We start from the raw sequence: 13,903 nt of genomic DNA on the forward strand, positions 1-13,903 counted from the left end.
ATTAGACCATGCCTAGGGGGGGTCGTAGAATTAGACCCCCCTAGGCATGGTCTAACAAAGCCCTAGAGCCAATCTTTGTTTTAATTTTCTCACTAGGGCATTGGTTTTCTTGTCATATCTGGTATCTTATGTACGTCATGTAAATTATGTATTTAATGTACGTCTGACCAAAGTTCTTTCTCACTTTCTGGTCAGATGTTTAGTATGTCTGATTGTAAACTGAGCTCTGTGGAAACAGAAATAATTTTTTTTTTTTTTTGAACAAATGTTTTTTTATTTTCCCTTTTTTAACATGAAACTAGACAAACAATACAGTAACAGTAATAACATAGAAATAAACTATGTTCTATATTTTTATATATTATACAAATCGACTCGCCTGAATTCCTACAGTTTACTGTCTTGGCTCATTTGAATAATCCACAACAATACCTTGGTAGAACACATGAAGAAGTGACCTGCTGATATCAAAGGATCTAAGCTCCCTCAAATGAAAAAGCAGAGATTGGGCTTTCTTGAACACAGGATCTGTGTTCTACTTCCAGTCCAGCTTGCTGACTGGACTGTTTCTACCTCCTGCCCCCTAATGATGACAGGAGAGACATTCACCTTCCTACTGAAGTTGATGACCAATTCAAGTTTCAAGTTTCTTTAATAGTTGTCATACAGATGTACAGAATACTTTCATACAAAATGCTTCTTACTGTTACTCTTTGGTCTTTTTGATATTAAGTTCTAAAAAAAAATTGGCATCACACCAATGGACAAATTAGTCAATCTCCTTTTTATAGGCCTGGTCATCGCCTTTGTTGATGAGACCGATCAGAGCAGTATCATCTGAGAATTTCTACACATGGCCCCACTGTGTCTGCAGTCCGCAGCTCCTTGGTGGTCACTCAGGTTATTGTCATGAAGCACCAAGAAGGAATACAAATTATAATGCTCCTTGGTGGTACATGTTCATTTTGGGTCAACAATCTTTCCATCATGCCTGCTACTCCATCTCATGTACTATTGACAAGTATGCCTTCCTTTAATTGATCAAAATTGCCTGCTACTCCATCTCATGTACTATTGACAAGTATGCCTTCCTTTAATTGATCACAATTGTTCTAGTTGATCATTGTTTATTACATTAATTATATTACACAAGATTGTGTTTTGGCCTAATGATCTGTGCCTGCTAGTGCTACTCTCCCCCTCATGTAGATTGCTTAAATAATCAAGATAAATATTGACACACAACTGCTTAAAAACAAGTACCGGTACTCTTAAAAAAGTTGATGTACCAAATAAAAATGTAATAACACTTAACTGGCAGATAAACAGGCTTAAAATATAGCCCATATAGACCATGGTAACAAATGTCAAATATACTGCCTATTATTAACAGAGAAACAGGCAGAGTTAAACATGGCCAAGATTGTAACAATAATTTGCATCTTAATTTCCTTCCTGAAATTAAAACACTGACTGAGGAAATATAAAACAATGTAGGAATGATAATGCTCCCAGGTTACTGTCATGAAACAAGCACCAAGAAGGAATACAAATTATAATGTTCCTGGTGGTCAGGTTATTGTCATGAAGCAAAGCACCAAAAAGGAATACAAAAACAATACAGGCAAAGCCCTTATTTGGCCCCAAACAAAAGTCAATGACATTTTTATAAATCTGTAATATGCATACCGTACATACTGGTTAGTGAATATTATTGAATGACAATGCTGTACAAAATGTATGGCATTGGTATAACCTCGTTTAAAGAGGGCAACAATTATTTCATACAGGAATACAAACTGAACACGGGACAGTTTTTTTTCTCCATCCATTATGGGTTCAAGTACAGATACATTTAGAAATATTACATTGCACAACATACATACATGTATAATGAAACAACATTATTGCTGTATAAGATGTATATACATAGTCAGATTATAAAACATCTAGGGGGGGGGGGTTGTGTTCTCCAGGAGCAGCAACCAGAGCCCCAGAGAAGCCACTAGCGGTGTCCGTATTTGGCAGACCAGTCTGTTCGGCCGTGGATGGTCTGTACTGGGGGCCGGGGCAACAGACCAGGGGTACCCTTGGTGGCTGATGACGTGTACGATGAGGAGCCCATTTGACTCCTGCTAGACCTCCAGGTTGCATAATCTAAAATAGCATAGGTAAAGGGATTATTACAGCACTCAATATGCATTAAGTAGGGCTGCCCCCTCTTAATCCACCAGTCAACTAATCCCAATAGAGCTTTTTCCCCCTCCACAGCGCAGACATTCTTACGTGCCATGGTAAACCCAGCTTCAACTAATAACATTAATATAGGGTCTGCTCCATTTAGGTGCACCAAGGCCCTGGTATTGTGCTTGCTGGCTCACTGGCACAACAAATGTACCCATCTATGACACATCAAAATGTCTGCTGTATTGTTCCATTAGGGCTGACCTTCAAAGCTTTTTTTGGCAATCGAAGCTTCGGGGCCGAGCTTCGATTTTAATTCGAAGCTTCGAAATTTTTTTTTATCTAATGTTGTGGGACTTGTACAGCACTTTGGTAAACTTTGTTGTTTTTAAATGTGCTCTATAAATAAAGTGGATTGGATTAATGAATTAAGTAGCCCCTTTCGTGACTGTGACGCAGCCAACAAGGTTTCACTCGGCTGTGTGATTTAATTCAAGGTGGATCGCTGTTGTCGTTTGAACAACTTCAGATTTCATGGGAACTACCAATCCCCCAAATCAAGAATGTTTAAGATGAATGAAGTAAGATTTTGATTATTTGAAATATGGCCTGTGTAGACTAAACTATGCACAGAATTATGTCAGTCTACAAGGTCCGGATTCTACATGGTCCGGCAATGTAGACCTTGTAGACTCCACTACAGACCAATTATCAGTGAATGTTCATGCATTTTTAAGGAGGGCTACTTCCACAAAAAAACAAAGAACTCACCAAAACATCTCAGTAGCACCTTATCTAAATGTTCTATTTCATATATGGAGATTCATATTCATTTATGTATTGCATGCATTTCTACATTTTATTTACTATTTTGTTTATTCATCCCAGTATCTTTCTTTCTTATGTGTGGAATTCTACAAGGCATGTAGGTGTATATGTGTTTGAGGATGATATCCTTCAAACAGGCAATAATGATGATATAATTTGGGCAGTGCTGAGCTGGGTTACTTTCCTCCAGTGTATTTGTCCCCCGGCCCCACCCAATGGCCCCATGCGCACACACACACACACAAAAAAAGTAATTTTTTATTTTTTTTTATTAAACTTCGATTTTTATTTTTTAATGTTCGAAGCTTGTGCCATCGAACGAAGCTTCGAAGTATTTAAGACAGCCCTATGTTCTATAGAGTCTGGCTATAGACTACTTTCGGTACAACTCCTGCTCTCAGCACTCCATTGTCAGTACAAACTACATACATCAGACCTCTTTTCTCAAGCACTTAAATATATATTCACTCATTATGAGTCATATATATATATGACTAATGAGTCATTGGAAACAGTTGGTATGTATATTTTGTCTAAGTTGATTGTTGCATCAACTTTCAACCAAAATATATTGATAAGGAGGTCCTCAGTCAACGTTTCCAACATAAACAGACCTTAATGAAGACTTCATTTATTACGTTTAAAAAAAAAAAGCTTGATTGTATACTGGTGACACACAACAGGCACGTCAATTTAACATGTGGCCTAACAGACAGCCAACTGGCGTAAGGTTATTATAAATAACTTAAAACTAGAAATTCAGCCATCATTAAGAGATACCCCACGTTCTTTCATTATGCCATCAATATTAATGCCATACATTGTCCAGTCCTAATGAACATTATAGACTTATAAATATATTCTCACTTGATGCTGTTGAGTCCGCTAGAGGTCCAAGTTGTACTCTATAACCAGCAGAGCCAACCTCTTTTTTGTAAAAGGACGGTACATATCCACTTGGGAGTGTATTCGTACCTGCAGTTAAGCAAAGAAAGACACATTAGTCCAAATCCAATATACACCATTACTAGGGCTAACACAGTAATTGCATGATACACTTGCGGTAACGCAAAATTATCACAAATCAAAAAAGATGTAGCAAGATGCATCAGTACGGGCTGCGGTCGTTCATTTATTTACTTAACCTTTATATAACCAAAAAGTCCTATTGAGATACAAATCTATTTTGCAGGGGAGACCTGGTCAAGATAACAGCAATAACATATACAGTACATCACACACAAAACATAGAGTATACATAACAACAAAAGTGCATGCATGGCTGATAGTGCTACAGAAGTAATCATTGGGGACCAGAATTACAGAAAGCAATGACACACTTCCTGCAAGGAGCTCTGCAATAAACGTTTAAATTGGCAGCGTGAGATCAGAGCATCCATATGGATGAGCTCCTGCAATTCATTCCATGCCAGAGGTGCAAAGTAGGAGAAGGCCGTTTCCTAGTTCAGCGACGACTCCATTTTGTAAGTAGCCATTTAGTGGACCTGGGCTGGTAGGGTTAGGGTTCCATTTAGTGGACCTGGGCTGGTAGGGTTAGGATCCCATTTAGTGGACCTGGTCTGGTAGGGTTAGGGTTCCATTTAGTGGACCTGGTCTGGTAGGGTTAGGGTTCCATTTAGTGGACCTGGTCTGGTAGGGTTAGGATCCCATTTAGTGGACCTGGTCTGGTAGGGTTAGGGTTCCATTTAGTGGACCTGGTCTGGTAGGGTTAGGGTTCCATTTAGTGGACCTGGTCTGGTAGCTACTAGAGGCAAAGGAAAGCAAGTCATAAAGAAATGCATGAAAAATTCAATAAAGTTGAATGGTGATCCATTTTGTGAATACATTCGTCCTCTGATCTTTGTTGGCAGACGACTATGCTACCAAATGTTTGCCTTATTAGCAAGCATAGCATAGCTCACCGCCTCACCCTGTGTACTTAACACTTATTGCTTCAATGGGAAAAAATCACTGCATCGTCAACGTTTATACAACTTGGTTGAGTGCAGAGACATTTCATCAGGGGCTCAGTGCGTGTGTGTGTGTCGGCCATCTCGTATGCGTGCGTGTTCATCTGCATGACAATTAAAGACTTGTTCTTCTTCATTACACATGTAGCTGGTTTAATGGGGGACAAAGCATGAGATTACCATGAGTGCCCCTGTTGGGCAGGGTCCCTCCAAAAGGAATGCTGCTGTTGCCCCACAGGTGGCTTCCGCTGAAGTCTTTGCCTGAATTTATTGCCATGTTCTTTTTCGTACTTAATCCTAAAGGAAAAACAGGGACAGGGGACATCGGAGACATTCTTGTAAAAGAAGAAGACAGCCTTAGGTGAACATCACATGTACCAAGATGGCGCCGCGCTGTTTGGCTGCCTCTCTGTGGGCTCCGTCGAGATTGTGCTTATTTGTCAATTTGTCAGTTTAACACTACACCTTATTTTATCTATTTATTACTAAAATATTTGCATTACCTCCCTACCTCCTTTTTGCATTTTGTACTCTAGTTTTGACTATTGTTTGATCTTTCTTTTTTACTGTATGAAGCACAATCTCAGGAGGCTCATACAGAACCAACTAAAACATTGGGAGGATGGCTCCATCTGTTGGCTCTTCACCTCCCTCCTGACTGTTGTGGTTTATATAAAAAAAAAAAAAAAAAAAAGGTTCGATAACATCGTTTTGCCATTGTGAATCCTGAAATCCATACTTTGGAAACTGGAAATAGCAGAGAAACATTGCCATTTCCAATCGGCGACACGTAACATTGCATAGACGTTTGGCTAGCTCTGCTAGATTAGATGTGTATTGGATTTACTTTCCTTTACAGCCGAAATGTCAACTACTCGCATACCAATATAATGCAAATAATCTCACATTGCTGCTCAGTTTAGCAGTAGTTCACTTTGCTCTTAGTTAACAAAGCTCAAAGTTGTCAAGATATATATATAAAAAAAAAAAAAAAAAAAAGTTGCTGCCCATTATCACAGTAGTCACTGATCTACAAATTGGGTTATATTAAAAGTAAAACTTCAAAAGAGGAATTTATGCAAAACAAAAGTTTTCAAATGTAGTACCAGGTAAATATCTTGACTGCTTCAAGTAATGCTGCTTGGCAGAGGCTATCCTTGATGGCTCTTGGTACGTCGAAGTCTTATTTAGATTTAAAGGCGCGTCTTCCTTGGCATTAGGACGGCTGAAATCCATAGCATTTCCATATCTGAAAGAAAGGAGGCAATTAAATGTCTAAATCAATTTGTGGTGCAAATGGGTCTGTCGACTACCCACAGGAAAATGTCAATTTATTTAGTAAATTATCCTCTACCTGCTCAGTGCATCCTCTCCTTGCCTTGGCTTCTCGGTTGAAAATGTTGCTTGGCCAAGAACACTCAGCGAGGTCAGCTCACAGTCCTCATAGTCGTCCCAGTCATCCGCCTTCAGGAGTCCTGTGCCATGGCCCCAGCGGCGACGTCCTCCCTTAGGCTTCAGCTGATAGCTCAGGTGGTTTGTATTCTCAGACTCCTGTCTCAGCTGTTAAACCAAAAGAGAAAGCCTGGTTATTATTATTATTAATACAAATACAAAACAATGGGTCTCATTCACCAAACGGACTTAGGACAAAAGATCTGACAAATCTTGGTCTTAGCGCCACTTTTAGCGCCGATTTGGGGATTCACCAACCGTCCCTTGTCTTGGCTTCGGCCCTAACTAAGAGCAGGATTTAAGAGCGCTGAAGAGCAGTCGTAAGTTGACAGACTGGTGTGTGCCGTATTCTTATGGGCTTTATTTGGGAGGAATCATAGTCATTCCTTCATGGCAACTCTACAGGCCTCCTTGGAATTAATTAATCATAATTAACACTTTGGTTGCCTTGGGTTAAATTAATGATATACCATAGGTTGCCGGCTCTATTTGTCTATGGAGAAGTACCCCTTCTTTGCATGGCTATAACTTTTTAAATTCTATTGCTACATTGCCATTATTAGGGCCCATTCAAAGTCCTATATGTATTGTTCATTGTGTAGCAACGTTAAACTTTTTCATTCACATATTCATAGTAAAGTATGGTCTAATCGTATAAGTATGTTTTCATCTCTTTCTGCAGCTTTCTCCAGAACGTGATCTATAGCCCCAAATGCATTATATTGATGATGCAATACAGTTTTATGGCAATCAGCGCGATATAAAAAATTCCAACTAGACGTACTTCTAGAAGTTACTAAACGTCATCTGATGTTGACCGGATGGGCTAGGGGGCGTTTATAATTCCGTGGGCAGCGTTATACCAATCATCTAATGTGGGTCAAATGTTGATAATAGCAGTTAGTATCGAAGACGGTAACGTTACACGCTGAAACTCACCCCAGTCTCCGCGCGCCGTTGGGCGATCATCGTCGAGTTGAAATCTTATCATTATGGGATGTAAATTTACCCGGTCCATCTCCAGCTTGTATAATGGTATATACGTCCAAATCATGTTGTTTATCGAGTTATTGGCAATCGATCACTGTGTAGTGTGACGAGCCAGAGTCGCGGGACCTATAGCGAGCGCCGGAAGTACTACGGTCGTATAGGACAACCTCTATTCAACATCCTGTTTGGCGATTGCACCGATCGGCCACCAGATGGCGCTCCTGAACCGCCAGAGAGCTCAGTGGGTCCTGCTGGTGGATCTCAGGCCAGCGGAGGGGACATATGAATCCGGTCGCAGATTTTTTAAATATTGATATAAGGACGCTGTACAGCGTCCCCCGGCAACTTGAGCATGGCCAGCAATGACGTGAAAAGACGTTTCATGGCAGTCAAAGTGTTAAAATAAATATGACAATATTTGTATGATAAAAAATTACACATTTGATGTCGGAAAAATAAATAATAGCACTACACAAACACTGCAAATTACTTTCAATAAATAAATAAATCAGATAAATGTTGTTATATATGAAAGTGCTCGACTTAAACTTAAACATAACATATGAAAGTGCTTGACTTAAAAGTCTCTTGTAACATACAAATGAACTCAAGTCCCTTTCATTCTCTTATTTTAGAACACTCTTAATGTTCGGCGTACCGTATATATGGTACACCATGTCTCGTCTGTCAGCCCATGGCTGCATTTTTCGCAGATCATCCAATACACCATTCGAAAGTTGAATTTGCACCCTTTCGATCGCCACCACACTCAACCAATTGCGTGCCTAGACGATATATCCGGCGAGCGTCATTTGACAAGTGATGACCACTTCCGGTTCGGACCTGAACTGACCAATCACCGCTGATGGCAAAAATTATTGATCACCGTTTTAGCCAACGAGCATCCGCTCCGAAAGCAATCCCACATGGGCGGGTGAGAGTGGAGAAGGTTGACGAAGAAAACCTTTGTCCCGACTCTAGCGTCAGAATGTTATGAAGTGGACGGCCATTTTGGATAATCACGCTGTATTTTCTACCGGTACACACATTACAAAAACCTTTCTACAAAACGAATTTTCCATGGAATTTTTATAAACTTTGGACTGTATAAGACTATAAGACTTCAGGCTATGGAACCGTTGTGTGTTCCAGCTCCTACCTCTCATCTGGAACCCAAAAACAGTAATCTGGTAATAAGTAATATTTCAGTGTGTTCAAACCTCTTTTTCTCTAATACATTAGCACCCTACTTGATACACTTATATTGCCACGGCTGTTCCGAGGTCACCTGGTTCTGCAGGCTCTTGTCAGCGATGTACGGCAGGCGGCTCTGTGGGATCCCCTCGGGCCCCTCTTGCTTCAGAAGGTGGTTGGGCTCCAAATTAGAGTGCCTTTGGTAAAGCGTGGCTTGGACAGCTGCTGGCACTGGAGACGACTGGGTCTGTTGAAGGGGCCTGGAGGGGGAGCAGTGTTGATTGGGAGGTGGAGGCTGGATCTGTTGAAGGGGCCTGGAGGGGGAGCAGTGTTGATTGGGAGGTGGAGGCTGGATCTGTTGAAGGGGCCTGGAGGGGGAGCAGTGTTGATTGGGAGGTGGAGGCTGGATCTGTTGAAGGGGCCTGGAGGGGGAGCAGTGTTGATTGGGAGGTGGAGGCTGGATCTGTTGAAGGGGCCTGGAGGGGGAGCAGTGTTGATTGGGAGGTGGAGGCTGGGCCGGAGGCATCGGCTTGAGCAGGAGAGGCTGCTGATGCAGTTGTGACTGGGGTGTCGCCTGCATAGGCAAGAGACCTGGCTGAGGCCTGCCCTGTTCGAGGATCTGCTGAGGAGTGCCCAGCGCCTGACCCACATAGAAGTAAGAGTACCTAAGGGCCTGTGAGTGGAAAGACACACAAGCAAGTGTAGGTATTTTGTTTAAAATGAGGTATTTTGTAGGTAAAAGTAGGTATTTTGTTTATTTACAGTGTAAGGGTCAGTTTTCAGGTCAACGCACATGGAAATACATTGAGTCCGTTTGTAGTCTAGACTATCATTTACTCTTTACCTGGCCAGATGCTGGTCTCTTCTTGGGATCCCACTGGAGCAGGTCTCTCATAAGGTGGATGGCTTCGGCACTGGCATTTGGAATCAGCGTGCTCAGATTACTGGGTACACATTGAGGCCAGCGGAAATTCATGCCAGCTGCCAACTGGAAGCCCTCAGACCAGTCATTCTAGAGAGAGTAAGATACAGTACAGGTCAGTCATTCTAGAGAGAGTAAGATACAGTACAGGTCAGTCATTCTAGAGAGTAAGATACAGTACAGGTCAGTCATTCTAGAGAGAGTAAGATACAGTACAGGTCAGTCATTCTAGAGAGAGTAAGATACAGTACAGGTCAGTCATTCTAGAGAGAGTAAGATACTGTACAGGTCAGTCATTCTAGAGAGTAAGATACTGTACAGGTCAGTCATTCTAGAGAGAGTAAGATACTGTACAGGTCAGTCATTCTAGAGAGTAAGATACTGTACAGGTCAGTCATTATAGAGAGAGTAAGATACAGTACAGGTCAGTCATTCTAGAGAGAGTAAGATACAGTACAGGTCAGTCATTCTAGAGAGAGTAAGATACTGTACAGGTCAGTCATTCTAGAGAGTAAGATACTGTACAGGTCAGTCATTCTAGAGAGTAAGATACAGTACAGGTCAGTCATTCTAGAGAGAGTAAGATACAGTACAGGTCAGTCATTCTAGAGAGAGTAAGATACAGGTCAGTCATTCTAGAGAGAGTAAGATACAGTACAGGTCAGTCATTCTAGAGAGAGTAAGATACTGTACAGGTCAGTCATTCTAGAGAGTAAGATACTGTACAGGTCAGTCATTCTAGAGAGTAAGATACAGTACAGGTCAGTCATTCTAGAGAGAGTAAGATACTGTACAGGTCAGTCATTCTAGAGAGAGTAAGATACAGTACAGGTCAGTCATTCTAGAGAGAGTAAGATACAGTACAGGTCAGTCATTCTAGAGAGAGTAAGATACAGTACAGGTCAGTCATTCTAGAGAGTAAGATACTGTACAGGTCAGTCATTCTAGAGAGTAAGATACAGTACAGGTCAGTCATTCTAGAGAGAGTAAGATACAGGGCAGTCATTCTAGAGAGAGTAAGATACTGTACAGGTCAGTCATTCTAGAGAGAGTAAGATACAGTACAGGTCAGTCATTCTAGAGAGAGTAAGATACAGTACAGGTCAGTCATTCTAGAGAGAGTAAGATACAGGTCAGTCATTCTAGAGAGTAAGATACAGGTCAGTCATTCTAGAGAGAGTAAGATACTGTACAGCAGGGCTATTCAACTAAATTGTTCAGGGGGCCACATTGTCAGAAACCCAAGGGGCCAGGGGCCGGACTGCCACGGCGCCTCCCCGTGCTATGAATATATGTACACTTGACACAACACGCAACCACATTTTCACAACTTTTATTTAAAGGGGAACTATTTTACTATTTCTTTCACTATTTGGGCACTTTTACACAATTCCTGTGGGTTTATGGAACACCTCTGTAATTTTTATTTTTATTTTAATTCATTGTTTTGTATTTCTAATCAAGTACTCAAAAACAGCATTTTTCTACCTCAAGATCTTAAGCCGTTTTGAGCCTGGGCTCCAACCACAGTGGGAACTGTGTGGAAACTCAGCTGATTATCATGCAGCGGTGTCTCTCTGACATCACAAATCAGCACATTTTCAGATGACTCAGTTCAGTGAGGGTGAATATTGTGAGAGGAGAATTGGAAGAATGCGCCAATATGAGAATTAGAGACATAGATCATATTAATATAAGTCCACATAGCTAGGAAACAATGCTAAACACTGAAAAAGCCCATTTATAAGATAGTTCCCCTTTAACTACATTGCAAAAGTAGTATACTTTTCAAAAAAAGTGCTTCATTTATGTGCCACATCTGCAACATCTCCTGCAGAAAGTGCTTCATTTATGACTGTGCAACAACTGCAACATCTGCTCTTCAACATTTCAATATAAAAATAAAATAAAAAACAAACAAGTGCATGATGTGCATCTGAACATTCTAACATCAACACTTGAACAAAAAAACACATTTATAGTGCAGCTGAGCTTATGAAAAAGTGCTTCATGTCTGTGCAACAACAGCAAATCACAGCATCTTATTAGCACTTATTGTCGACTCTTAACTCTCAAACATCAGGGGGGTGGGGGGCAGACAGGCCTAGCCTACATACACACATCTAATGAGAGCGATTGCACTTCTTTGACTGGGCAATGGCAGAGAAAGAGGGTTCATAGGAAGTGAGGGCTACCCGCAAACAGTGATGCAAATGCTCATTTGTCAAGGAGGCATGGTTGCTTGTTTTAATGGCATTCATGTGAGAGAAACTGGATTCACAGGTGTATGTTGAGCCAAACATTGTTAGCACAGATATTGCCAGCGTTTTTATTTTGGGGAATGTCTTGACATGAATACACTTTATCCAAAATGTTGTGGTGGATTCATTCTCAAGTGCCTGCTTCAGAGCAGATGATGCTTGCATGTCAATTATTTCAAGTTGCAGGAGACCTTCATCAATGTGAAGTGATGCAAGGAACTCTTGTCCTTTTGTGGAAATAGCAGCTACATTGGCAAATGGGTTGCTCACAAAATGCATCAATTCTCTGGACATGTCAAATTCATCAAATCGACTTGCAAAGTTTTCCCTCAATTTATCAATGAAATCTGTCATTAATTGAGTGACTTTTGGCTCAATTGTGCGTGTTAACGTTGACATGAAAAGAAAAAAGTAAAAAAAAAAAAAAAAAATATTAAAAAAATATATATATTTTTTTATTATCATGTAATCTTTGGCGGGCCGGTCAGAATCATCCCGCGGGCCGGATCTGGCCTGCGGGCCGCCAGTTGAATAGCCCTGCTGTACAGGTCAGTCATTCTAGAGAGAGTAAGATACAGGTCAGTCATTCTAGAGAGAGTAAGATACTGTACAGGTCAGTCATTCTAGAGAGAGTAAGATACAGGTCAGTCATTCTAGAGAGAGTAAGATACAGTACAGGTCAGTCATTCTAGAGAGAGTAAGATACTGTACAGGTCAGTCATTCTAGAGAGAGTAAGATACAGGGCAGTCATTCTAGAGAGAGTAAGATACTGTACAGGTCAGTCATTCTAGAGAGAGTAAGATACAGGTCAGTCATTCTAGAGAGAGTAAGATACTGTACAGGTCAGTCATTCTAGAGAGAGTAAGATACAGTACAGGTCAGTCATTCTAGAGAGAGTAAGATACTGTACAGGTCAGTCATTCTAGAGAGAGTAAGATACAGTACAGGTCAGTCATTCTAGAGAGAGTAAGATACAGGTCAGTCATTCTAGAGAGAGTAAGATACAGGTCAGTCATTCTAGAGAGTAAGATACAGGTCAGTCATTCTAGAGAGTAAGATACAGGGCAGTCATTCTAGAGAGTAAGATACAGGTCAGTCATTCTATAGAGTAAGATACAGGTCAGTCATTCTAGAGGGAGTAAGATACAAGTCAGTCATTCTACAAGCCAGTCATTCTAGATGGAGTAATATTAAAGTCATTAAAAGGGGGAATTTCTAATTTAACTATTCATATACAACCAACCAGTGTTTTTAGACAGAAATCTTGTGTTTTTAACTGTGACGACCCTCCCCCACATTGTTGTTTGCTGGCTCTGCTCTGTGTCACTGTTTCACAGGATTGGTGGGGTGAGTTGGCAGAGCAGAGCTGATGAAGAGTCATCAGGCTAATTGGGGCACACCTGGGTCAGTGGGCACACCTGGGTCAGTGTGTCCCAGCCGGGTATAGAGGGAGGCTTCCTCTAGTCTTTGGCGATCTCCCCACCTGTTTGGTTCCTTTTGTTTGGTTGGTCGCTTCCTTTGGTTTTACACTTACAACATTCATGCTGCACATACACTCTCATCCATACACTGCTTACACACTGATACTCATTCATATTGGCTGATAATTAGTATAAGTTAATAAATTATTTTATAATAATAATAAAAATAATAGGACCTGTCGCAGAGGTCTTTAATCGGCACGCAACGACACTCAATGTTAGCGGCACACAGCGGTTAGTTAGCACACACATACCGGAACACTTTTAGGATCGCCGATGCCGATGAGATACTCCTCTGCGCTTAACCCATCCCGTCATCCTTCCCCCCAAGGGCAGCCGTGAGCAGACGAGGGCTGTGGCGTGAGCCACGCCCGGGGACCATCCAAGTGCTCCTGCCCATCTTCGTCACGGACGCGACAGCGTTAGCGATCTGTTGTTTTGCATGTTTTTCCATTGGGTTTCTCTTATCGGGGGGGGGAGGGGAGCCCTTGCGAGCACAGGGAGAACATGCAAACTTCACACAGAAAGGCCCGGGAGATACCCCACCTAGGTACCTGGCATCGCGGAAACCTGGTCCCCAAGCGGGAATTGAACCCTGGACCTTCTTGCTGTGAGGCGAC

The 13,903-nt window shown here is 41.4% G+C and overlaps 1 protein-coding gene across 2 annotated transcripts in view; it reads right to left on the reverse strand.

Moving 5' to 3' along the window:
* Nucleotides 1-382: 382 nt before the first annotated feature.
* The window catches only part of LOC311234515 (serine/threonine-protein kinase ICK-like), a 33,383-nt gene continuing 19,862 nt past the window's right edge, over nucleotides 383-13,903 (reverse strand). The window contains exons 8-14 of one of the 2 annotated variants that reach the window (XM_084321748.1): nucleotides 9,463-9,630; nucleotides 8,713-9,291; nucleotides 6,337-6,542; nucleotides 6,089-6,231; nucleotides 5,163-5,279; nucleotides 3,880-3,987; nucleotides 383-2,157 (exon numbers count right to left, since the gene is read on the reverse strand). In XM_084321748.1, the coding sequence (XP_084177874.1) occupies nucleotides 2,006-2,157; nucleotides 3,880-3,987; nucleotides 5,163-5,279; nucleotides 6,089-6,231; nucleotides 6,337-6,542; nucleotides 8,713-9,291; nucleotides 9,463-9,630 (1,473 nt within the window). In that variant the 3' untranslated portion in view covers nucleotides 383-2,005. The remainder of the gene's footprint in view (nucleotides 2,158-3,879; nucleotides 3,988-5,162; nucleotides 5,280-6,088; nucleotides 6,232-6,336; nucleotides 6,543-8,712; nucleotides 9,292-9,462; nucleotides 9,631-13,903) is intronic. The other variant, XM_084321749.1, reaches the window with a different exon arrangement.

Source organism: Notolepis coatsorum (assembly GCF_963971535.1).
Source record: "Notolepis coatsorum genome assembly, chromosome: 9".
NCBI classification, from domain to species: Eukaryota; Metazoa; Chordata; class Actinopteri; order Aulopiformes; family Paralepididae; genus Notolepis; species Notolepis coatsorum.